Source organism: Cnephaeus nilssonii, assembly GCF_951640355.1.
Source record: "Cnephaeus nilssonii genome assembly, chromosome: 14".
Taxonomy (NCBI): Eukaryota; Metazoa; Chordata; class Mammalia; order Chiroptera; family Vespertilionidae; genus Cnephaeus; species Cnephaeus nilssonii.
The window spans coordinates 17,892,782-17,917,760 of NC_137085.1; the positions used below are offsets into that span (position 1 = coordinate 17,892,782).

The 24,979-nt window shown below is 43.3% G+C and overlaps 1 protein-coding gene across 1 annotated transcript; it reads left to right on the top strand.

Annotated features, from left to right (window-relative positions):
- Nucleotides 1-417: 417 nt before the first annotated feature.
- Nucleotides 418-24,954, top strand: PTGR1 (prostaglandin reductase 1). Its single transcript, XM_079790965.1, has 10 exons — nt 418-481; nt 3,155-3,270; nt 5,150-5,195; nt 6,234-6,290; nt 9,301-9,468; nt 11,661-11,778; nt 14,815-14,970; nt 17,223-17,331; nt 21,709-21,827; nt 24,518-24,954. The coding sequence occupies exons 2-10, from the start codon at nt 3,165-3,167 to the stop codon at nt 24,626-24,628; spliced, it is 990 nt and encodes a 329-aa protein (XP_079647091.1). The 5' UTR covers nt 418-481; nt 3,155-3,164; the 3' UTR covers nt 24,629-24,954.
- Nucleotides 24,955-24,979: the final 25 nt, after the last annotated feature.

The following is a 24,979-nucleotide window of genomic DNA, read 5'->3' on the forward strand; positions in this document are numbered from 1 at the left end:
CCCTCAGTGGCAGGATTGCTCACTTTCACCTGAAAGCGTCTAAAAAGGACACACAGAGGAGGTGACCCTTGACTTGGCTCATCAAAGGCAAGTAAGAGTTCATCAGGCCAACTGGGACTGGCGGGCAGGGCACCTGTCCGCGGGCACCCATGGCGGGGGGGGGGGGGGGGGGGGGGAGGAGGAGGGAGCGTGGGTGCTGTACAAGCTGCAGGGGTGAGGAGGAGCCTGGGGACCAGGCCAGCACTGGTCCAGACCCGGACCTGCCACGGCTCTTCCCACTTTCTGCTGCATCATTATGACACACAAACACACACACACACACACACACACACACACACACACACAGACACACACACACACACACACACTCACCGCCCTGGGGAAGCCCCGCCCTCCTTGGAATGCTACATAAACAGAGGCGGGAGTGCCCCGTTGCGTAGTGACAACTACTGTCTCCGGGTAGAGGAACGTGCGGACTCCAGTAAGTAAAGACCCCCTCCCCGGCCACGCTTTTCCCTCCGGCTGAGTTTCTATCCCCCTGGGCGGAGGGTTTGCGCGTGGCTCCCCGCCTCCTTTGGCCGAGTAACCTCCGGCCTTGCGCTCGGAGGCAGCGATGCCCGAAGTCCCGACGCCTCCGCGCCCGGCCCGCTCTGGGAGCGGTGGGAAGGGAAGGGGTGTTGGAGGGAAGCGCGCGGGCTGGAGAGCATCCCGGCGGCGCCGCCTCGCTGCCTGCCCCGGGGCTGCGAAACCGGGACGCGGGTGGAAGGAGAGGAAAGGCGGGGGTCGGAGTTCCGTTCCTGGGCACGGGCAGGAGCGGGGCGAGGACGGGGGAGCCCGGGGCGGGTGTGCCAGGCACTCACCCGGCCCCCCTTGCTCGGGTCGGGGGGATGCTCGCTGAACTGCCCCGCGCCCCTGCGGCCAGGCCCTCTCCAAGGGGCTCCCGGACGGCGGCGAATTCACAATTCTCAGCTGCTGCCGTCGGGGGAAAAGAAACCAGAAGGCACCGTAGGGCTGCGGGTGGGAGGGGACGGGTCCGGCCGCTCCTCTTGCAATGTTTCCCCTCCAGGCCACAAGTGTCCCTGGCGAGTGCTGGGGCCGCAGGACATCGCCAGCGGCTGATTCACTGATGGGGAGGGCGCGGTTCCCACGCGGTGCAGGGCAATTCAGAGCAGTGTGGGTGACCTCTCGGTTTTGTGTGGGAGCAAAGTTAAACCCCAACAAATCCTTGATTTCCCGTTCGGTTTGCCCAGGAAAACTCGCGCCTGCAAACGGGGCGGAGCAGCAGCGCCACCCGGTGCTGTTCCAGTGTCCCCGAGACTCTTAGAATGCCTTGCTCCATCTCTGAGATTTTCTACTGGTGTGCCGCAGGAATTTTTTTAAAAAATGCAATACCTGACTATTTAGTCAGGGGCATTGACCTCTTTTCCCTTAGACTGTCAAATTTAAGAATGACAACAGCCAGGCCAGTGTGGTCCAGTGGTTGAGCTTGGACCTATGAACCAGGAGGTCACGGTTGGATTCCAGGTCAAAGTGCATGCCCCAGTGTGGGGTGTGCAGGAAGCAGCCGATTGATGATTCTCTCTCATCATTGACGTTTCTATCTCTCTCTCCCTCTCCCTTGCTCTCTGAAATAATTTGTTAAAAAATGACAACCGCCATCCACTGTGAATGAATCAAAATTTTACCTATTTTTGTCAGATCAGCAAAAAATACATTTTTTGGTGTGCCACCGAATTTGAGCAATTAGTTTGTGTGCCAGGAGATGAAAAAGGTTGGAAATCGCTGCTCTATTCATTTGAAAGATGGGCATGGACTTCTAGTCTGTTCTTTGTGTTTGACAATATTTCTTAGGATTTGTTTCATGTGGGGCAAGAAACTGAATATTTGCACACCAGGTAGGTGTTCAGTACCCCAGTGATGGCTGGGAAGAATTTCTGTGCTGGATTACATTTTTCCTGGCTTTGAAAGTTTCCAAGGAAGCCTCAGCTTGCTCTTCTGTACACTGTATGCTGTTAATAATAACAATGCCCATTCTATAGGGAAGTTTATCTTCTAGCTACACTAATAAAAGAGAAACATGCAAATTGACCATACCTCCACTACGCCCACCAGCCAATCAGGGGCGAGTATGCAAATTAACCCAACCAAGATGGTGGCAGCCACGGAGCTGGAGCAAGAAGGAGGCTTGGGTTGCCCCCGGCGATGGAGGAAGCCAAGCTTCCCGCCCGCCCTGGCTGGCCCTGGCCTCTGCTCAAGGCTACAAAGTTTCAATTATAGAAGATAAATAAATCCCAGATACTTGCTTCCAGCCGGCCCTGGCCTCCACTCAAGGAGGTGCTGAAAAAAAAGAAAAAAGAAAAAAAGGAGGGGCTGGGAGCTTGGGTCATTGGGGGGGGGGGAGGGTGATCAGGCCAGGATGGGACGGCAGTTGTGGGTGATCAGGCTGGTGGGGGGCGGGGCCGTTGGGGGTAAGCATACCAGCTAGGGGTGAGCCAGTTAGGGGTGAGCACGTCGCCAGTGGGGGTCAGTTGAAGGTGATCAGGACAGTGGGGGGGGCAGTTTGGAGTTAGCAGGCCAGCAGGGGGGCAGTTGGGAGTGAGCAGGCCAGTAGGGAGGCAAGGTGGGGGTGAGCAGGCCAGCAGGGGGGGGCAGTTGGGGGTGAGCAGGCTGGCACGGGGGGCAGTTGGGGGTGATCAGGCTGGTGGGGGGGCATTTGGGAGTGAACAGGCCTGCAGGCAGAGTGGTTAGGGGCAATCAGGCAGGTAGGCAGGCAGGTGAACAGCTGGAGCCAGCAGTCCCGGATTGTGAGAGGGATGTCCGACTGCCGGTTTAGGCCTGATCCCTGTAAACCGGCAGTAGGACATCCTTCGAGTGGTCCCAGATTGGAGAGGGTGCAGGCTGGGCTGAGGAACAACCCCCCCATGCACGAATTTCGTGCACCGGGCCACTAGTTTATGAAGATAAAATGAAATGATGAATGTGAAGTGCTTAGCACAGCAACAAAAACATAGTGAATACTAAACAAGTGTGATGGATGCTAAATGGTAATGATGAGGAGTAAGTGATGGGTAGGCCCTGCTGTCTGGCCTCAGTGCAATGACTAGCAAGCTATAATAATCCAGTCCCTTCGTGACATTTGACTACTATGTTCTAGGAGTTTCAGGATGGTTCGTGCTAAGAGCTGGACCTTGAAGAAGCACTTTGAAGGCAGCCCTACAAATAGTAACTTTGAGCTGAAGACAGTTGAACTCCCACCCTTAAAAAATGGAGGTAAGTCATATCATATGGTTTGAATGGAAAGTCACTGTATCGATTAAACTTTGCTGCATAACAAACTCCCCCAAGACTTAGTAACTTCAAACAACAGCCATTTATTAGCACACAATTCTGTGGCCTCGGTTCTCCTCTGTGTGGCCTTCCTAGCAAGCTAGTTTGAGCTCTTTATTTCCACGGTGGTCTCCTGAATCTAGAGCAGCAAGAATCGGCAGGCTGCAAGTACTTTTCAAACCTCTACTTATGTCATGTTTGCTAGTAAACGTGTCAAAGCAAGTTACAGCCAAGCCCAGGTCAAGGAAAGGGAATAGACTTTTTTTTTAATATATATTTTTATTGATTTCAGAGAGGAAAGGAGAGGGAGAGAGAGATAGAAACATCAATGATGAGAGAGAATCTTTGATTGGCTGCCTCCTGCACGCCCCCTACTGCGGATCAAGCCCACAACCCGGGCATGTGCCCTTTACCAGAATCGAACCTGGGACCCTTCAGTCCGCAGGCTGATGCTCTATCCACTGAGCCAAACCAGCTAGGGTAGGAATAGACTTCTTGATGAGAGGATTGGCAGGGAGGCCCTCCCACAGAGATGGGAGATATTTGCGGCCATTCTCAATCTGCCACAGAGACTTTTTCAGAGTCCTCTGTGTGAAGCCTCGATGTCATGTTGGATCTCTCTTTTTTCTTGGTAATTGACACTTGAGCTTGGGTGTATTATTCTTCATGACTTTTTAAAAAATATATTTTATTGATTTTTTACAGAGAGGAAGGGAGAGGGATAGAGAGTTAGAAACATCGATGAGAGATAAACATCGATCAGCTGCTTCCTGCACACCTCCCACTGGGGATGTGCCCGCAACCAAGGTACATGCCCTTGACTGGAATCAAACCTGGGACCTTTCAGTCCACAGGCCGACGCTCTATCCACTGAGCCAAACCGGTTAGGGCTATTCTTCATGACTTTGATCGATGGGAGGATTTCCTCTCTGGCCTGGTGAACCGTATGATGACAGTGGGGTAGAGACAGTTTGTATGCAGAGCTCAGACTATCCCTGTGAAGAGACAAGGAGGTGAAAACCTAAAAACCCTCATCCTTCATTGAGGAGCCTCCTGTCCACTTGAGGGAACTAAATGGTCAAGTCAAACCTAAGGAAATCTAAGGGAGATTTAACATGTTTGAAAATTAGCTTTGTAGAGCAGACTCTAAGGAGTGTCTATAAGAGGTGTTTACAGGTAAGTAAGCTTTGTGAAAAGAGCATGTAATCAAGTAGCATGGATAACCCCATTTAAATTGGGATAGCCAGGACTCAGCTTCAAAATTCCATAGAGCCAAAACCGGTTTGGCTCAGTGGATAGAGCGTCTGCCTGCAGACTGAAGGGTCCCAGGTTCGATTCCGGTCAAGGGCATGTACCTTGGTTATGGGCACATCCCCAGTGAGGGGTGTGCAGGAGGCAGCTGATCGATGTTTCTCTCTCATCGATGTTTCTGGCTCTCTGTCCCTCTCCCTTCCTCTCTGTAAAAAATAAAATAAAATAAATTCCATAGAATGTCTACATATGGGTCAGGCTAACAACATGCATATTCTTTAATACTAACTGGAACTGGTAATGAAACCCTATGTGGGCACTGCAACATAGTGGTTACAAATATGGCCTGGGGCAAGTTACTTAAATAAAGTGTTGAAACAATAATTGTTGAGAATATCATATGAAGTAACCCATGAAAAGCTTGGAGTGCTATGCAAATGTGATGATGCTGATCAACAACATCAGGGCAGCCCTGAAGCTGAAAGACGATCTGTGTTTATTTAGGATGTCAGAGACCACAAAGGCATCAGGCCTTTAGTTCTAATTGCCTATGGGTTGCTTTCTTTTGTAGAGGTCCTGCTGGAAGCTTTGTTCCTCACTGTGGATCCTTACATGAGGTATTATTTCCCTCCTAAGAATTCTTATATTGTGTATTAGACTCTTTGTTAAAGTTGTTCATCTTTTAAAATATCCAACTGATTCAAAACAGTCACTTTTCTCCCAGTACAGTAAGAGTGATGGGATTTGTGGGTGCTCATCTTTTGCAGGCAAAGGCCAGAGAAGCTTGGTGAGGAATTACCCTGGCCTCTTTATTTTACAATTATCTCCTATCTTAATGTTTACAGTTTGCCTCTCATTGCTCACCAGAGTTGCTTCCAGAAAAAAATTAAAAGAAAAAAGAAACCAATCTCCAATTTCTCCATTTCACTACGGGCAAATAATTTGAGTAGATGAAGATGCTGAGACTAAAACTGGATTTTCTTGCCTTCTATTTCCCTATATTCTTGTAATTTGGATAATCTGTAGCTGACTCAAACTGAGTACTCAGTAAATTCTCTGGGAGGGAAGAGAATAAAAGCCTTCATAGGTCACACACTCCTCAGTAATTTTTTTAAAGTTTATTTATTTATTTTAAAATATATTTTATGGTTTTTTACAGAGAGGAAGGGAGAGGGACAGAGAGTTAGAAACATCGATGAGAGAGAAACATTGATCAGCTGCCTCCTGCACACTCCCTACTGGGGATGTGCCCGCAACCAAGGTACATGCCCTTGACTGGAATCGAACCTGGGACCCATCAGTCCGCAGACCGACACTCTATCCACTGAGCCAAACCGGTTAGGGCTCCTCAGTAATTTTTTGCCAAGGTAATCCATATAGTCATCTTTCCTTTAAATAATTTTTTTCCTAGCTGATTGATAGAGATGCAAAGCTAAGACATCAGCTGGGTGCTTGCAATTCAACTTGATTCTGACACTATCTTAGATCCCACAGATTAAAGGTTCAGTCCCACAAGTCTGTCCATCTCCCTTTAGGCACCAATTGCAAGTCCAGGTTTCTGCACACGCTTCCCCAATGGTTTTCCATTTGTCTTAAACTCAAGACAGTTTTTCCCAGATGCTCTTATGTATTAAGCATGAATTATTTTTTTCCAGATTGGCGGCCAAAAAATTGAAGGAGGGTGATACGATGATGGGGGAGCAAGTGGCCAGGTAGCTATTTCCCTTTATCCCAGTGTTTGGGAAATATGTCTCCCCTGTACCTTCTGCTGGGCCCTGTCTCTGTCCATTGCTGTCACAATTTCTTCAGCTTGTGTAGTTCACTCATTGTTTGATCTTCAAAGCAACGTGGGAATTCTGTTCTTTTCCTGACTAATGGGAAGGGAAGAAAGGCTGTGAAATTGTCATCATTTCAACTTCACTTTGCTATACTTACTTTTAATTACTAAAAAAATTATATTTGTCCAGTTTATAATTATTATGTAGAAATTAAAATAAAACAAAAACATTGTATCTTGGAAACTGAAGTTCTCCCATCATCCTTAGAGAGGACTGTTGTGAATGTATTATTTCAAAATTTTTTCAGTACACATACTAATATCTGTAATTTTTCAAAATGGGATTAAATGCCCTTCAGCAAATTGCCTTTCTCAATATGTTATGGATGTCCTTTGTTGGTAGGATATAAATATACTACCTATCTTTTAATGGCTGCAATTTATGCCATTGCTATCTGCCATTTAACTAATCCACTACTGCTAACCATTCCCAAATACAAATAGTTCTGCAAGGAATATGTATATGTGTGTCTGTGTATTCTTTGCTCACTTTGATGAACATTGTTTTACATTATATTTCCAGAAGTATAAATTCTAGGTCAAAGGAGGTATGCATTTTTAATTTTTTTAAAAATATTTTTTAATTTTATTTCATTGATTTCAGAGAAGAAGGAAGAGGGAGAGAGAGATAGAAACATCAATGATGAGAGAGAACCACTGAAAGGCTGCCTCCTGCATGCCCTCCAACTGGGGATGGAACCCACAACCCGGGCATGTGCCCTTGACCGGAATTGAACCCGGGACCCCCAATTACACAGGCCAACGATCTAGCCACTGAGCCAAAATGGCCAGGGCATGAAGAGATGATGATAAATTGCTCTTCCAAATGATTATATGAGTATCCACTCCTACCAATATCATATTAATCACCCTGTGTCCTACATACCTATATGCCTATTGCTTACCATCAATCTTGGCAATATGAGAAGAATATGTTGATACTTCATGCCCAGTTTAATTTGCATTTCTTTCATTATTAGTGATGTTGACATTCTTTTTGTAAATTAATGATCTATTTCTTCTGTGAAATATCTGTTTATGTGCTTTGCCCTTTAGGTCTTTTCATCTCATCTGTTAGGAATATGACTTTTGCAAGTAGTTGGGTCTTTGTTTTCCTTTATCTTTCTTCTATATCCGATCATAGTTTAAACATTTTATGAGATACCATTATTAATATTTGTAATTATGGCTTCTTGGTTTTATTGCATGATGAGAAAGGCATTCTTCCCACCAAATGGCTAAAAGATTTATCTTCTAGTATGTTATACTTTAATTTTTCACATTTAAATCTTTGAATTATTTTATTTTTATTTTGGAATAAGGACCGAAGTGTTTGCTTTATGTCCAAATGATAGCCAGTTATACCATTCATTAAAATTTTATTTGGATTTTTATTGGGACTTCAGTAACTTTATAGATTTATTTAGTGAGAACTGCTATATTTCCAATATTTCTCTCCAAGTACAAGTTATATCTCTCCACTTATCCATTTTTGTGTTATGGCTTATTAACAGTTTTCTTCATGTAGGTCTTACTCATTTCTTGCTAACAATCAAAGGAATGAACATGTATTTGTGTTTACTGAGTTGCCAGTCTTTTTTTTTTTTACATAATACCCAGTAATGGAAATGTTGTTATAATATTCTCATACATTAAGTGTAAAAGCAAAAGTTGGCATAACCTTCTCAAAAGGAATTTGGCAATATCCAGCAACAGTTAATGTTTTGATACTCTTTACCCTAGTAATTCCATCTAGAGAAATACTGTCTAAGGAAATAACAAATTCTTATTTATGAATATAAATTGAAATGTAATTTACATCAGGAAAAATACTGGAAATAGTCTAAATGTCTAATAATGGGGAAATAATTAAATTCATTATAGTTTTTGAAGGATTCTTACTAATATGAGAAAAAGTATACGTTATATAGATTAGTATGATGTTGAAAGAGAAAAATTGGATTACAAAACATAAAATTACTTCACTTATGTAAAGACACATAATATATGCACATTAAAAAATATATCGATTGCCAGAAAATACAGCAATATATTACAAGTTACCTTTGTTTCATAGGATTAGAACTGATAACTTTTATATGTTTTGAATTTTCTAAAATAAATGTATGTTATATAACTTTATGATCTTGGGGAGGGACAATAAAGAATGGTAAGAGTGGGAGACGATGGAAGAAAGGGAATCGACAAATCAGATAAAAAAAGGAGCAGCTTAGAGAGAGAGGTAAAAAGCCTGACGAACCCCTGGAAACCAATGGGGAAGAGTTGGAGGTGGCACAGTGTGTTGAATACAGTAGAAAGGTCAAATCAGATAATGAATGAAGAGTGTCCACTGCATTTTGCTCTCAGGGGGTTGTTGTGACCTTAGTGGCGTAGTGGGGGTGTTGCATTGGGTTATCAAGTGAATGGGAAGCAAAGAAGAGAGAGGAAGGAGGGAGGGAGAAAATGGGATTGTAAAAGAGAGTTGAGCATGCTTTTACGCTGAGGGCAAGGGACAGTAGGGAGGAAATGTTACAGATTCAGGAGAGAGGAAGGGCTCAGAATTGGAGGGTGACCCCTGACGAACACAAGCAGGTGGCGTCCAGGGCACCGTGAGACAGAGGTGGACACCTCTTGCTTAGATAGAAGAGAAGTGGGTTAGGACAGGGACAGATGCTGGGCCAGTTGAGAGCGTCCCTGTCTGATGGCCCCTATAGTTTGTCCAGAAGAAGGAGAGACCTATGGCTAAGAATTAACTGGAGACATGTGGGCGGGGTATTCCTTCGTGGAATATCCACCTCAGTGCTCATTGTATACACAGCCACACAGCATCCCCATTCTCTTCGAAGGCCAGAGGTTTCACAGGTCCGATGTGCTTTGTCTTTCAGAGTTGTGGAAAGTAAAAACGCAGCCTTTCCAAAAGGAACTGTAGTATTGGCTCCTTCAGGCTGGACATCACACTCCATTTCTGACGGAAACGAACTGCAGAAGCAGCCTGCAGCGTGGCCAAACACATTACCTCTGTCTTTGATGCTGGGAACACTCGGCATGCCAGGGTGAGTTTTGAGCCTGTATGCCATTTGTTTGAGTGCCTGACACTCCGTATTTCCAAAATGGTTTGTCCAGAACTTGGTCATTAAGAAGAGATAAGACATTATAGGTTCAGGGCTGATTAGAGAAGATGGTGGGGTTAAGAAGGATAGAAGAGTGGGCTAGGCTCGAGTTAGCCTTAAAACTAAAGGAAAAAAATGGGGAATCAGGTCAGTGACACTCAGGTACAAAGAGGAAGCAGGAGTGAGACGCGACGTGGGCACAATCCCTCTCAAGCAGCTGGCAAATGGTAACGAAAGGCACCAGCTCCCCCTGTCCCTGGGGGGTCCTAGCTTCACCCATCACTCGTCTCTGCCTCCATTTCAGAATTCTAAAAGGGAAGGAGTTCAGTCTACCTTGGTTTTCTGCATCTGTATCCTTCCCCACCTTTCCCTGAGGAGCAAGAGAAGCTGGACATTAAATAACGAAGATGAATCACAGATTATGCTAGTAGTTGTGCAGTCTCTCTGCTTGGCACAGATTTAAAATGCCCAGGTGTCTCTTGACCTCAGGAAGTTCTTCCTGTCCCTTCTTTCTTTCCTTCCTTCCTTCCTTCCTTCCTTCCTTCCTTCCTTCCTTCCTTCCTTCCTTCCTTTCTTCCTTCCGTTTCCACCTTTCTCCCTTCCTTCCTGCCTTTCTTCCTCTTCCTTCCTTCATTTTCCCCCATTTGTCCTCCCTCTTTCTTTTGAAAAACACTGGATTAAGGGATTATTAGTTAGATATTTGGGTCCTTGGATAAAGTGCTCCCTATGCCTTTCACTGCCTTCCCTTCAGTGCTCAACTCTCATGGACCCCAAAAAGAGTAGAGGCCCAGGAAGCTTAAGTTATGCCAATATGTAGTTTCTGTTTGTTGTTTTTTTTTAAGAAATCACATTTTATTTTTATTATTTTTTTATATTTTATTGATTTTTTACAGAGAGGAAGGGAGAGGGATAGAGAGTTAAAAACATTGATGAGAGAGAAACATTGATCAGCTGCCTCCTGCACATCCCCTACTGGGGATGTGCCCGAAACCAAGGTAAATGCCCTTGACTGGAATCGAACCTAGGACCCTTCAGTCCACAGGCCGACACTCTATCCACTGAGCCAAACCAGTTAGGGCTGTAGTTTCTGTTTTATATAGAAACAACTTTACATGAATTTGTCTGACATTTTGAAAGTGGCTTAACAGTCACCATAATGGGTATGGATTTCGTGGGCTCAGACTCAGGGGTGCAAAACATAACTCAAAATGTTTCTACTATTGCACTTTATTTCTATGTCAAGCCCTTATTTTGGCTGGTGTAGTAAAAGAAAGCCTCAGTAAATTCAGTGATTTCTCAGATCATTTCAGGTTTCAAGCTCCGCATTTCCTTTATCTTCTCCCTAGGGTTGATGCAAAGCTCCAAGGGCGAATGCAAGTTCCGTGTCAGTAAAAGGGGGACAACAACTTCTTGAGCTTGATCTTTCTCAGTCTGAGGCTAGCCTCCTGCTCAAAGTGTAACTTTTCCCATTGTGTCTTCAACCACGTCTTCTTCCAAGCCAGCAATCCACTGAGGTGTGGTGGTTTCTTCACCTACTCCCCGTCAGTACTGTCTGAGCTGTATCTTTGCAAGCCTAGAATTCTTCCCCTGCAAGCTAACTTTGACATCCTACTTGGAGTGAGATGAGGAAATTTCAGAAGTTCTCCCATACTGCTTTGGAGCCATGGGGAAACTCCAGGTGTTTCTCTCTGACCCTGTCACGCCTAGACACCTCATACCTTTACATCTGCTCTGTGGCTATGGCACCGGGATGACAGGGAGACTTTCCCCCATGAAGCTCTCCATCTCCCTAGGACTTAGATGCAAATGAGGCACAAGCTCTCTCTTCTTGGATGACCAAAGTTTAAGGGGGACCGATCTTCTTTCACCCCCAAGACTTAACCTGGTGATAGACAGGATGTAGTCCCCTTCCAGCCAACTTTCCATTCCCACCCTAGTCTCATCATCTTTATTTCTGTTTGGGGTAAGGGGTAAGGAAAGAGGAGGTGGACCATTAGTGGATGGTAATATTCATTTCCTATTGTTTTCTTTTACCTAGACCCATGGCAGTCTAAGAAGGTCTTTGGGATACACCTGAATGAGTTATACGGGAAAGCAACAAATTTATCCACATACCCTTAATTTTCTTTCCTCAGCCTAACAGCCTACTTCGGCCTGCTCGACATCTGTGGTGCAAAAAGTGGAGACACGGTCTTGGTCAATGCAGCAGCAGGAGCCGTGGGCTCTGTTGTGGGGCAGATAGCTAAGATCAAGGTAAGTGTCTTCCTCCAGGAGCAGATACTCAGCACCCACAGTGTGCACTGGGAATGCAGCCGTGAACATAGCAGACCTTCCCTAGTCTTGGAGATTAGTCTAGTGCCGTGGTCGGCAAACTGCAGCTCGCGAGCCACATGCGGCTCTTTGGCCCCTTGAGTGTGGCTCTTCCACAAAATACCGCGGCCTGGGCGAGTCTATTTTGAAGAAGTGGCGTTAGAAGAAGTTTAAGTTTAAAAAATTTGGCTCTCAAAAGAAATTTCCATCGTTGTACTGTTGATCTTTGGCTCTGTTGACTAATGAGTTTGCCGACCACTGGTCTAGTGGATCTTGTTTAGAAGTTGAAGATTGGGAATGAATAAGAAATGGGAGAATGAGGAAAAAAATGAACATTATTACTTTTTTAAAATATATTTTTATTGATTTCAGAGAGGCAGGGAGAAGGAGAGAGAGAGGGGTGTGGGAGGGAACATCAATGATGAAAGAGACTCATTGATTGGCTGCCCACTCCTGGGGATTGAACCTGAAACCTGGGCATGTGCCCTGACCAGAAATCGAACTGAAATCTCCTGGTGCAAGGGAAGATGCTCAACCAACTGAGCCACACCAGCCAGGCTTCCTTCATAGTGGCTGCTGAACATTTCTTGTTACAGCCTTACCTTCTCTCCTTATGGTTGTCCCCAACAGTAAAGGAGGGACGTGAGGTTAGCCAATCAAGAAAGCCACATGGCCCCATTGCAACGGCTACTGCCGTCAGCCCAGAGCGGTGGGGCCAACTCCTAGGAGGTACCTAGGGCATGTAAACATTGCTCTGATTTAGGCAGGTGTCTGTGTTCAAGAGATCTGATGTGATGGTGGGCAGCAGGCAGCTCAGACATGGTCAGGATGAGTCACATAGAGGAATGTTCCAAGGTGATTTGGCTAAGCTGATCCTTTGCCAGAGGCTGGGATGTAGAATCAGGACCTAGTTCCTAGGGAAAGAGTTAAGTAAAATACAGATGCATACAGGACTATAACCAATAGCCAAGGATTCAGGGTGGTCTCCAGTGTTAACGGGAGCTTCGGATACAAATAAGAAATGATGCTACCGCCCTGACCGGTTTGGCCCAGTGGATAGAGCGCCGACCTGCGGACTGAAGGGTCCCAGGTTCGATTACGGTCAAGGGCATGTACCTTGGTTGCGGGCACATCCCCGGTGGGGAGTGTGCAGGAGGCAGCTGAATCGATGTTTCTCTCTCATCGATGTTTCTAACTCTCTATTCCTCTCCCTCTCCCTTCCTCTCTGTGAAAAATCAATAAAATATATTAAAAAAAAAAAGAAATGATGCTACCTTAGAGGTTACAGGAAGAATTTATTTACAAGTAAGTTAAGAAATATGAATAGATATTGAATTTTATCAAATGTTATTTCAGCATTTATCAGGTTTACTTTGCAGTTAATGAATTACATTAGTTTTCCAGTATTGAATCATTCTAGCATTCCTGGAATAAGCTTTATTTACCTATGGAAATTATGGATTTGTACCTTTGAATTTTATTTGATCGCATTTTAAACAGAATTTTTGCATCTATATTTATAGACGAGTTTGGTTTGGAGTTTTTTGGTTTTTTTCTGTTCTGAACTTATCAATATTCAGCTTGGGTTATGCCAGACTTACAAAACAAATTAGTAATATTTCCAATAATCAAATGTTAAATGTTGTCTTTAAACTGTAAGGCATATTTATTTCAAAAGTTTGATAGGCCTTATCCCTAAACCTGTTTTTAGAAACCCCACTGGACACTGCCATACTAAAAAGCTTAATCCTGAAAGGAGAGACAGAATTAGTTCCTCATTTTAGAGAAGTTACATTGCCTTGGTTCATAGTTTCCAGGGACAAAGTGCTAGAGACAGGAAGTCCAATTAGGAGGCCCTTACAAGAATTCAGATGGAAATTGTGATGCATCAAAGGTAGAGATTAGACATCAGAACCAGCTTTTAGGATATTTGGGGGAAAAAGAATAAAACCTGGTGGTTGCATGTGGATAGAAAGGGTGCGAAACATCTGCACGAAGGAAGCATTGAGGTCATAAGTGAGTTTCATCCTGTGAGTTTATAAGGCTAGAAGGACAAAAGACAGAGGATGGAGCTTTTGCAAGAGTTTTTTTCTTGAATCATGAAAAAATGGGGAAAGTATGTAGAGAGAAGTCATTGTTGGTACAGATCCATGTATGAACCCAAAGGTCTTTCCCTAACTGAAAGTGCACAGTGGCTCATCTTCTGGTCTTCACGATCCATTCAGAATATAAGAGAGCCTTCTGAAGAGCTACTTTCTATGTGCCAATATAGTATCCAGTCTTGCAGATTAAGCAGCATTTAGTCCAATGCTTTGGGCCAAATCAAACAATAAGGGGACAGTTACCAGGAGGGCTATTTATGAAATGAGAGTCCTAGAACTGAGCCAAAATAATAGTTAAAGGATGACTGCACCAAGAGATAGCATGCAAGGGAAGAGAAGTTCCAAAATAAAGAAACAAGAGAGGGCCTGGCCGGTATAGCTCAGTGGTTGGGCATCGACCTATGACCAGGAGGTCACAGTTCAATTCCCAGCCAGGGCACATGCCCGGGTTTTAGGCTAGCTCCCAGTGGGGGGTATGCAGGAGGCAGCCGATTGAGGATTCTCTCTGATCATTGATGTTTCTATCTCCCTCTTCTTTCCTCTCTCTGAAATCAATACAAAACATTAATTTTTTAAAAACCCTACAAGAGAGACAAATAAATATGTTGTCAAGCCAGCAGGTTGAAATGAACTGCAAACATCATAAACATAGAAAGGATTTATTGGGCAGTCAGAGGCAAGCTGAAGTTATTCTTGGGTTGTAGGATGGTTCAGGGACTAATGTTACTTATTCTCATATGTGTGGTATTCTCATATGTGTGGCTCAGCACCTCAGAAGGTGTTCTTGGGGAACCTGACCTTACTGGACTAGGAGGGTGGAGTTGGTCTGTGCTTGTAATTTATAAATGATTTCCTTCTCCCACCCCTCCCTGCTTAGGGCTGCAAAGTTGTTGGAGCAGCAGGGTCTGATGATAAGGTTGCCTACCTTAAAAAGCTTGGATATGACGTTGCCTTTAACTACAAGACAATAAAGTCTTTGGAAGAAACATTGAAAAAAGCTTCCCCTGATGGTTATGATTGTTATTTTGATAATGTAAGTACAAATTAGACTTAAAATCTGATTTACTAACAAAGTAACTATACAGGGAATATACTTCTGGAGTTTCCATCTAAAATCTGTGACTAAAGCACATATGCCTTTTTAAACAAACAAACAAAACAAAAATAGCTTTATTGTGATATAATTCACCCATTTAAAATGTAAGAATTTAATGGCTTTTAGTATATTCACAGAATTGTACAACTGTCACCACAATCAATTTTAGAACATTTTCATCACACTAAAAAGAAATGCTGTACTTATTAACAGTTGCTTCCCACTTTCCCCCAAAAGTGGTCTTCTGTGACTGGCTTCTTATACTTAGCATGTTTTCTAGGTTCATCCATGTTGTAGCATGTATCAGTGATTCATTCCTTCTTATGGCCAAATAATATTCCATAGTATTGATATACCACATTTTATTTATCCACTCATCAGTTGATGGACATTTGTTATTTACACTTTTCGGCTGTTATATAATGCAGCTATGACCATTCACATACAAGTTTTTGTGTGGATATGTTTAATTTCTCTTGGATATACACCTACGAATGGAATTGCTGGGTCATATGGTAACTTCATGTTTAACATGCCAAACTATTTTGCACAATGGCTGCACTATTTTACGTTTTTGCTAGCACCATATGAGGGTTCCAACATCCTCACCAACACTTACGATCCATCATTTTGAATATGGCTATCCTGGTGGGTCTGAAGTGATAATTTCATTGTGGTTTTGATTTGTATTTCTTTAATAGCTAACATTGATCATCTTTTCATGTGCTTATTGGCCATTTGTATATCTTCTTTGGAGAAATGTCTGTTCAAATCCTTTGCCCATTTTCCAATTGGGCTATTCATAAGGCTTCTTCATACATTCTGGATACAAGTCTCTTTATCGGATATAGTCAGTTCTTGGTATTCCTGGTAGTTATGTTCTATTAAGTCACACAAACACTGAATCATTCATTGCTCCTGGAAAAGTATGTACATATATGCATGTATCTTACATAGATTATAATCTTAAATCCTAAAAACAACTCTTCCAATAGCTTCCATTTTCTTTATTTTACAAAAGAGAATAGGAGAGTCAGAGAACTGTTAAGTAACTTGCCTGAGGTTGCCCCACTAATCCTCCCAAGTTGGAGTTTATACCCCATCAAATGGCTCAGGAGCAGAGCTTCTTGAACTAAACTGCACTGCCCCCTACTGTCTTCACCCTCTGATGATCTAAGAGAGCTGAGAAAAGAAGGCAGAGCCATGGCCTTGCTTGACCTTAGCTGGTAACTTTGCATCTCTTTCCCTGCTCTGCACGTGTCTGCAAATGACCAGGGAAAGCCCTGTGAATATTGAGTTGGAGGTTATAAATAAATTTTAGCAAGTAGTCCAATTCACAAATATGGAATCCAGTAATAATGAGGATCCACTGTATATAGTTTGCAAATATTTTCTCCTATTCTTTTTATAAGTTGTTTTTCACTTTCTTGATGGTGTCCTTTAAAGCACAAAAGTTTTCCATTATTTTTTCTTTTGTCCCTTGGTGTCACGTCCAATGCTTTACCCTACCCAAGATCATGAAGATTTACTCTTTTTGTTTTCTTCTAAGAGACTTATAGTTTTAGCTCTTACATTTAGGTCTAGGATGCATTTTAAGTTAATTTTTGTGTATGGTATAAGGAAGGAGTCCAATTTCGTTCTCTTCCATGGGGCTATCCAGTTGTTCTACAACATTTGTTGAAAAGACTACCTTGTCCCTCTTGAGTTGTTTTGGCACTCTTATCACAATCAATGGACCATAAATGTAAGAGTTTGTTTTTTGGACTTCAATTTAGTTCTATTGATCTCTATTTCTTTTCTCACATTGTTTTGATTAATGTAGCTCTGTAGTAAGTTTTGAAAGTGAAAAATGTGAGTCTTCCAACATTGTTCTTTATATGGTATTTGAGTACTTTTCCAAACTTTTAGGTAGGGCAATGAGATTATTGAACGGATCAGAGAACCTCACAATATAGAAAAATACAGCTTATAAGTTATATAATGTATGTTCCTTTAATAAAATGGAAATGCCCAGTTCCTATTGTCTTTTTCCAAATGTAATTTTCTTCGCTACTGTGCTAATTCAATCAGTTTTGTTGCTGTCAAACAAGTAATATAAAATGATGATTTCAAATGAATGATTTTCCTGAATCTTATAGTGTTTAGATTAAGGTGGTTATTTTTTGTTTCTTTGTTTTTGTCCTGTTTAGGTAGGTGGAGAATTTTCAAATATTGTTATCCCCCAAATGAAGAAATTTGGAAGAATTGCTATATGTGGGGCCATCTCTACCTACAATCTTACTCGCCCATTTCCCCCAGGTAATGAGCTTCTGCACATGGACACAGCTGTAGAAAGACTAGACAAAGAGAAGATTCACATGTATGGCATCAGATATTAATAAGATGTTAGTGACTATCAAAATATTTAAAAGACTTTGTGGTATTCTTGATGAAATAGTATTTATCAGCTTAGATAGAGAAATAACAGGATCTGAACATATAGAACAAATATTTATTATTATTGTTAAATAAATTTTTATTGATTTCAGAGAGGAAGGAAGAAAAAGAGATAGAAATATCAATGATGAGAGAGAATCATTGACTGGCTGCCTCCTGCACACCCTCTATTGGGGATGGAGCTGGCAACCTGGGCATGTGTCCTGACCAGGAATCGACTGTGACCTCCTGGTTCATAGATTGACACTCAGTCACTGAACCATGCCAGCCGGCCGGGCCAAACACATGTTATTAAAAGTTTTAGTTTTTACCTATTTCTGGAAAAAATGTAAAAAGACAGCCATGATTTGATTTAGAAAAAGAACATCTTGGTCTGGCTGGTAAAATGTCAGTGTTCTTCAGGATCTTTGGGATATTGCTGGAGGTGTGGGTATTGGTAGGTGACTTGCGGTGGGTGGAGGGGAAAACAAATTGCTATTTCCTTCAGACTGTTGTGGGCAGTGCTTCCTAGAGCAGCAGGCCATCCTGGCCTCACCAAACTGACAATTTCCTCTAAAAGGCAAAGGAGCATGCATTCTCCTCCCTCCATTCCTTGATTGTCCACGTTTTGTTTCTCCTGTGCCCTGCCATACCTTCCATCCCCCACTTCCTCACTCTCTTATGCTGAGAGAGCCCTTCCCACCTCCATACCTATAGAGGTCTACAAATAGTGTCAATTAGAGAACTGTATTCATTAGATCCCCATCTCTGAGAGGTGGTGTATAGGCCTCCCATTTTACAGATGGGGAGATAAATGGCTGAGAGGACCAGAGACTCTTCAAATCCTATTAGCAACACGCTCGAAACAAAGACAGGTTTTCTGAACAACTCATACAGCGTCCTTTTCTGCTACAACAATTATGTTATTGGTGAGATTACAGATTTACTGTGGTACAAAAAAAGGAGAAAGAACAGCCAGAGCCAGTTTGGCTCAGTGGATAGAGCGTCAGCCTGTGTACTGAAGAGTCCCAGGTTCGATTCCGGCCAAGGGCATATGCCCAGGTTGCGGGCTCAATCCCCAGTAGGGGGTGTGCAGGAGGCAGCCAATCAATGATTCTCTCTCATCATTGATGTTTCTATCTCTCTCTCCCTCTCCCTTCCTCTCTGAAATCAATAAAGATATTTTTTTTAAAAAAAGGAGAAAGAGCAACAAAGAATCTTCTAGATTATCATCATGATCTACGCAACCATACATAAACATTCTATGATAGGCTTGACTCATGGGAATGAGACCTTACAGCTCTGCTAGTTAACAACACACAACTTGCACTGAGACAGGGAGGCAAGAGTGAAAGGGGCCGTAGAAGGCAACCTATATATTCCCTCTTGAGCTGTGAAAAATCGAAGACACTACCTTCTCCAAGAAGGAAACTCCAGGTTCACTTGGCAGTCTTATTGGCAGGGACCTTTTCCCCCTATATTTTTCTAATTGATGCTAAGCTAGAATCATGAGACATCTGCCCGCCAATTGAGCAAAGCTGCAGCATGTACTTCTTGACCATAGTCCAGATTGTCCAATTAGGACTCGGGCAGGTAATGTCCAGCCTGAGAAATCATTTGGTCTGGCCCTGCCAAGGCATTAAGGCTGAGTTAATTAAATGTTTTCCCAAATATAGCAGACTAATTTTTAAATTGATAATTGTTTATAGCCCACAAATGATGTTATAAATATCCAAATGTCCCTTGGCAGAAAAAAAGTTTCCCCACCTTGATAGGTATAGCCAAATATTTTGGATAGAGTAACTTGATCTAATTCTTTTTAGCAATTACTCTTTGGAAGTTCAGCTGCTCAGATAGGTCTTTGAGATGTCATCTGGCCTTGTCCATTCCATTTTAATCAGATAGGATTCTGCCCTGCTTCTGATTTTTAGAAATTCTAACCTATTTCACTATTAGGATAGCTCAGAGGCAAGTATTTATTTTCCCCAACTTTAAACTTTTTTTTTTAATCCTCACCCAAGGATATTTTTTTCCCATTGATTTTTTTAGAGAGAGAGTGGAAGGAAGAGAGGGGGAGAGGAAGAAAGAGGGAGAGGGAGAGAGAGAAATATCGATGTGAGAGAAACACATCGATTGGTTGCCTCTTGCTCGCATCCCAACCAGAACCAGGAATGGAACCTGCAACCAAGGTACGTGCCCTTGACCCGGAATCAAACCCAAGACCCTTTGGTCTACAGCTGACACTCGAACCACTGAGCAAACCAGCCAGGTGCTATTTTCCCCCAACGTTAATGCCACATTTGCTGCCACATTTATTTTTTGTTCTCAATAAAGAAACCCACATTCCCACCAGAGTGGACAAGCCCAGAGATGGTATTTGATCCTCTTCCAAATGAGGAAATGAGGGTTCCAATCCATAACCCAAAAAGAACTGTGGTTGGTGGGGGTGTTCTGAAGAAGCACCTTTCTGTGACACCAATCTAGAATTTGGGTGTATCCCTCTCTTAGGTCACCCTCGTGTCTCATCCTCGTGTCTCACTCCTTTTGCATCAGTTTCTTTTAGTTCAGGATGAAGCCCTATTTTTTTCTGTCTGCCAATATTCCTTCCTTCCGAGTAGTAAGTGGGAACTTTTAGGGTTGCGTGATGGCAGTGATCAACGATGCTGAAATAGATGGTCGCTTCTCACTGCACCTGACTTCCTGGAACTAGTAAGACTATACTCAGGTGTCATCCCCTCAGTGTCTGGTCACGTAAGAGCCTCGGGAAAAGAAACCAGGCAATCATACAACCTTTGCTCTCTCACACAGAACAGCACTGTCTTACAGGCTGCAGGGTAGCCTTGTGCTTTTTCTAGGCTGGTGGTTCTCAAAGTGTGAGCCCAGGACCAGCAGCATCACCGTCTCCTGGGACCATAGCCACAATCGGAAGTTGGTGGAGGGACCCAGCAATTTGACAAGCTCGGCACCTGATTCTGATGCACACCAAAGTGTGAAACCCCACTGTTCAGGCTAACGCTTGCTTTCCTGAAATGGCGAGGACAGAGGCAGGCATGGGAGCTGTTGAGCCTCTCGATCTCTTCTCTTTTGTTGGCTCTTAGTCCAGGGGTGGATACTAGTTGGTTTGCATCTCCTCTGAGCACAGAACAGAAGGAGATGGCTTTATGCCGTGGAATGACTGCATTAAGCCATCAAGAAGAACCTGCTAAGTACTGGGAATGTGAGGGTATTCATTCTCGGGTGGTGCAGAAATGTGTCCACCTTCAGGACCTCTTTCTATTCTATAGAACTGTTTGGGAAGTTTTGGGTGGGCCTTGCTTCTGGCACGTCCAGAATGACCATTCCCTGGCTTTGTGACCTGTGTGAGGACTCCATGTGTGTTTCCTGTTGCTGCTGTAACAAATGACCACAAACTTGGTGGCTTAAAACAACACAAATGTGTTGTCCCTTATAGTTCTGGAGGTCAGAAGTCTAAAATGAGTCCGCAGGGCTGTGTTCCCTCTGAAGGCTCCAGAAGAGAGTCTGTTTCTTTGCCTTTTCTAGCTCTAGAGGCTGTCTGCATTTCTTGGCTCCCGGCCCCTTCCTCCGTCTTCAAAGCCAACAGCCTAAAATCATCAGATCTCTCTTTCTCTCTGATCTCTGCTCCCATCATCACTATTTTTTTTTCCCGGACTCTGACTTGTTTCCATCCCTCTTTCCCTTACCAGGACCCTTGTGATTATACTGGGCCCACCTATATACTACACAAAAATTTCCCCACCTCAAGTTCTTAACTTAATATTATCTGCAGCCGAAACCGGTTTGGCTCAGTGGATAGAGCGTCGGCCTGCGGACTCAAGGGTCCCAGGTTCGATTCCGGTCAAGGGCATGTACCTTGGTTGCGGGCACATCCCCCCAGTGCGGGGTGTGCAGGAGGCAGCTGATCGATGTTTCTCTCTCATCGATGTTTCTGGCTCTCTATCCCTCTCTCTTCCTCTCTGTAAAAAGTCAATAAAATATATTTTAAAAAAAATAAAAAAAATATTATCTGCAAAGTCCCTTTTGCCCTGTAAGGTAACATCTTCACAGGTTCTGGGAATTAGGATGTGGACACCTCTGGGGGTCATTATTCTGCCTACCACAGAGTTGATTGGTGGGCAGCCCTGTGGATCAGAAAAGAGTGGAGGAAATGGAAGGGGGAGCAGTAAGAGAACAGTCAGTGCTTGTTTTCACCGCGGCCACCTCCCTGGACCCTGTCGCCCAAATGTGCCCTTCTCTTCACAGGTCCACCCCCAGAGGTCATTATCTATCAGCAGCTCCGCATGGAGGGGTTCATCGTCAGCCGCTGGCAAGGAGATGCCCGCCAGCAGGCTCTGAACGAATTGATGAAATGGGTCTCGGAGGTAAGGGGCTCCAGAGCCACTCCCTCCAATTGTACACCAGATCCCATTCCCCTTTGACGCTGTAGATACATCTTCAAGTACATCTCACTGCTCCCTATTTTATAGCAAAATACCCGGAAGTGTTGTCTGCAGTTCCTCCCTTTCTTAAATCCACACATCAGGCTTTTTCACTGGTCACTGAGCCTCTTTTCTTCTCTGTCCACCCCTTAGTTAGCTCATCCAGGCTCATGGTTGTTTTTTTGTTTGTTTTTGTTGTTGTTAATCCTCACCTGAGGATATTTTTCTATTGATTTTTAGAGAGAGTGGAAGGGAAAGAGACAGAGAGAGAAACATCGATGTGAGAGAGACACAAGGATTGGTTGCCTTTGCCTTCACACATGCCCTGACTAGAGCCAGGGATCGAGCCCGCAACTAAGGTATATGCCCTTGACCAGAATCGACGCTCTTTCCACTGAGCCAAACCGGCTAGGGCCAGGCCCACGGTTTTACATGTAGGTAGGCTGACAGCTCTTGAATGTCTGTCTCCTGCCTGCCCCTCTCCCAAGCTCTAGACTGCTCGACAGCTGCACTTGAATGTGGGATACACACCTTCGACTTAACATGTCGAAAACGAAATATGTTTTGATCTTTCCTGCCAAACCTGCCCCCTTGATAAACCTCACCATTTCAGTTATGGCAGTTTTACCCTTCCAGTTGCTCAGTCCAAAAACCTTGAAATCATCTTTGGTTCCTTTCTTTCTCTCATTCATATCCATGGCTAACCTGTTTTAAAATTCTGGTGGCTCACCAGAATGCATACATACAGAATCTGACCACTCCTCCCACCTCCACTGCTACCGCCCTGGTCCAGGCCACCACTTGTCTGGGATGTTGTGTTAGCTTCCATCTGGTGTCCCACCTTTGTGCCCTTACAGATAATTCCCAAGACAGCAGCCAGAGTGATTTTTTAAAGCACAAATCAAGCCATGTCATTCTTATGCTCAAAACCCTGCAGAAGTCCCCATTTCACTTAGAATAAAACGTACAAGGCTGTCAGCCATCTAGCCCCCATTACCTCTCTAATTTCATTTCTTAGTGTTTACTCACTTTGCTCACTCTATGCAATCCCTCCCCTTGCCTCTCTACCCCTCTGTAACTGCTCAATTCTCGCTCCTCCTTTACGTCTTTGCTAAAAACTGCCTTCTGAATGAACTTTTACAGTGACCCTATTTTAAACTGTAAACCCCTTCATTCTTGCGCCTCCTTTTCGTTTTCCCATACCATTATCATCTTTCAATGTGACATATATTACAATTCACTTCTTTAATTATTGCCCGTCTCCCACCATGAGAATATAACCTCTATGCAGGCAGCAGTGTTCATGCATTTTGTTTGCTGATGTATCCTTAGCACCTAGAGTGTCTGCATCAATGTAGGCATTAGATGAATATTCCAATTCAAAGAAATAAATTGCTTCTCTGGCAACCAGTGGAGGTTGGCATTTTTCCCAGCTAACACTTGTAGTGCTGGGCTGGGCTCATTCCAGGAAGCTGGGAAGAGCGAAATTATTTTTAAGTTCCCTGTGTGTAGCCGCTTTATCCCTGTTGGTGAAATTGAATCTAGCGCTACCTCAGTCACAGCTGACAGCAAGAAACCACCGTGCTGGTGGCCCTAATGCGTCCCTCTAACAGGGTGAACCTAATTATAATTTTAAGTAACTAGTGAGTTAGCCAAAATTCTCATCTAATTTTTTTTCTCATCTCTCCCCTTTTTCAAATATATTTTTTATTTTAGAATCATTTTAGATTTACAGAAAAATCAGAGTTCCCATATAACCTATATCCTATGCCCTAAATTCCCACATTATTAACATTTAATATTAGTATTCATCCTCTACTTTTAACCTTTAAACCGGATTATAGCTTTCAACTCTTTCCAGGTACTTTGCCTCTTCAAGTGCAGGAATGAGCTTGGACTTTCTAGTCAAGGGTGCAATTGCCAGTTTTTCTACTTAATAGTTGAGTGACCTCAAGCAAATGGTCCCTCCGTAAGTCCATAAAGGGTGCTAAACCATCACTGGAATACATTAGGGTAAAAATGGTATCAGTAACTCAGGACTCTACATAAGACCCCTTAAAAAAGTGAATTAGTCCCACTCAGTAGCCTTGTAGGAGAAAGAGAATGAAAATCCTTCCTCACTAAATGAATGTTAAGCACACATTCACAGAATCTTGGCTTGAAGAGAAGACAGATCATCAAGGTGCCATGGCACTTACATTTCCTGAACAGGCTCTGCCTCCTCAGGGTTCAGAGAGAAGCAGTGAAGCTATGTCCTGGGAAGGATGAGCGCAAATCACACCCTACAGGGTCCGCCTTTCTCCAGCTACTTTCACCTCTTCTGAGATCATTACATTGTAAAACTTTTCATGTAGCTTAGAGATTGCTTAATCACTTCCTTGTGACGTTTCTGCTATTGCTGGGCTGTGATCTGGTGCCTATTATGAAATTCCTATGTGTACTTTGTAACCTGTCACATACACTGTGTATGTGGATCATGCCCCAAGGTGATGCAAGTTCACAGAGCAGAGGGATCTCCAGCTATAGTTCCAAGTGTCCTGCGATGTACCTGATAAATTTGTTGTTGCAATAAGAAGAGTATATCATTTAGAATATGATATTAATCTATTATATTTGTTGTTGTTTTGATACAGGGTAAAATCCAGTACCAGGAATACGTCACTGAAGGATTTGAGAACATGCCAGCTGCATTTATGGGAATGCTGAAAGGGGATAATTTGGGGAAAACAATAGTGAAAGCATGAAAAAAATGATACATAGAACCTAGGAATCATTTGGAAGATTACTTAATTTCTTTTTAACCATTTAGTAAAAATGTATGTTGCCCTCATTATCTAAAAAATAGTGGTTGTGATGAGTTTGATCTACCTAATAAAGTACATGTAAATAGTATGTGGTTATCAATAGAGAATGAACATTTCATAGTGAACAACAGCCAGTCACCTCACATCATATAATGCTCCAGTTCTTGCTTTCCCTGCTTCTGAGACCTCGGAGGTGGTATGTTCCAGATGGCCTAGCTACAAATGTTGGAAAGCAATAAATGTTGGAAGGCTGCCATGAAAATAAACTTTTATTGAATTAAGCTCCTTTGA

What these genes read in the sequence shown, in the direction of transcription:
- PTGR1 (XM_079790965.1), top strand. Translation starts at nt 3,165, where the DNA reads ATGGTTCGTGCTAAGAGCTGGACCTTGAAGAAGCACTTTGAAGGCAGC. An exon ending in ATGATTGTTATTTTGATAAT is followed by an intron (nt 14,971 to 17,222) that starts GTAAGTACAAAT and finishes TGTCCTGTTTAG; the next exon opens with GTAGGTGGAGAATTTTCAAA. An exon ending in TACTCGCCCATTTCCCCCAG is followed by an intron (nt 17,332 to 21,708) that starts GTAATGAGCTTC and finishes TTCTCTTCACAG; the next exon opens with GTCCACCCCCAGAGGTCATT.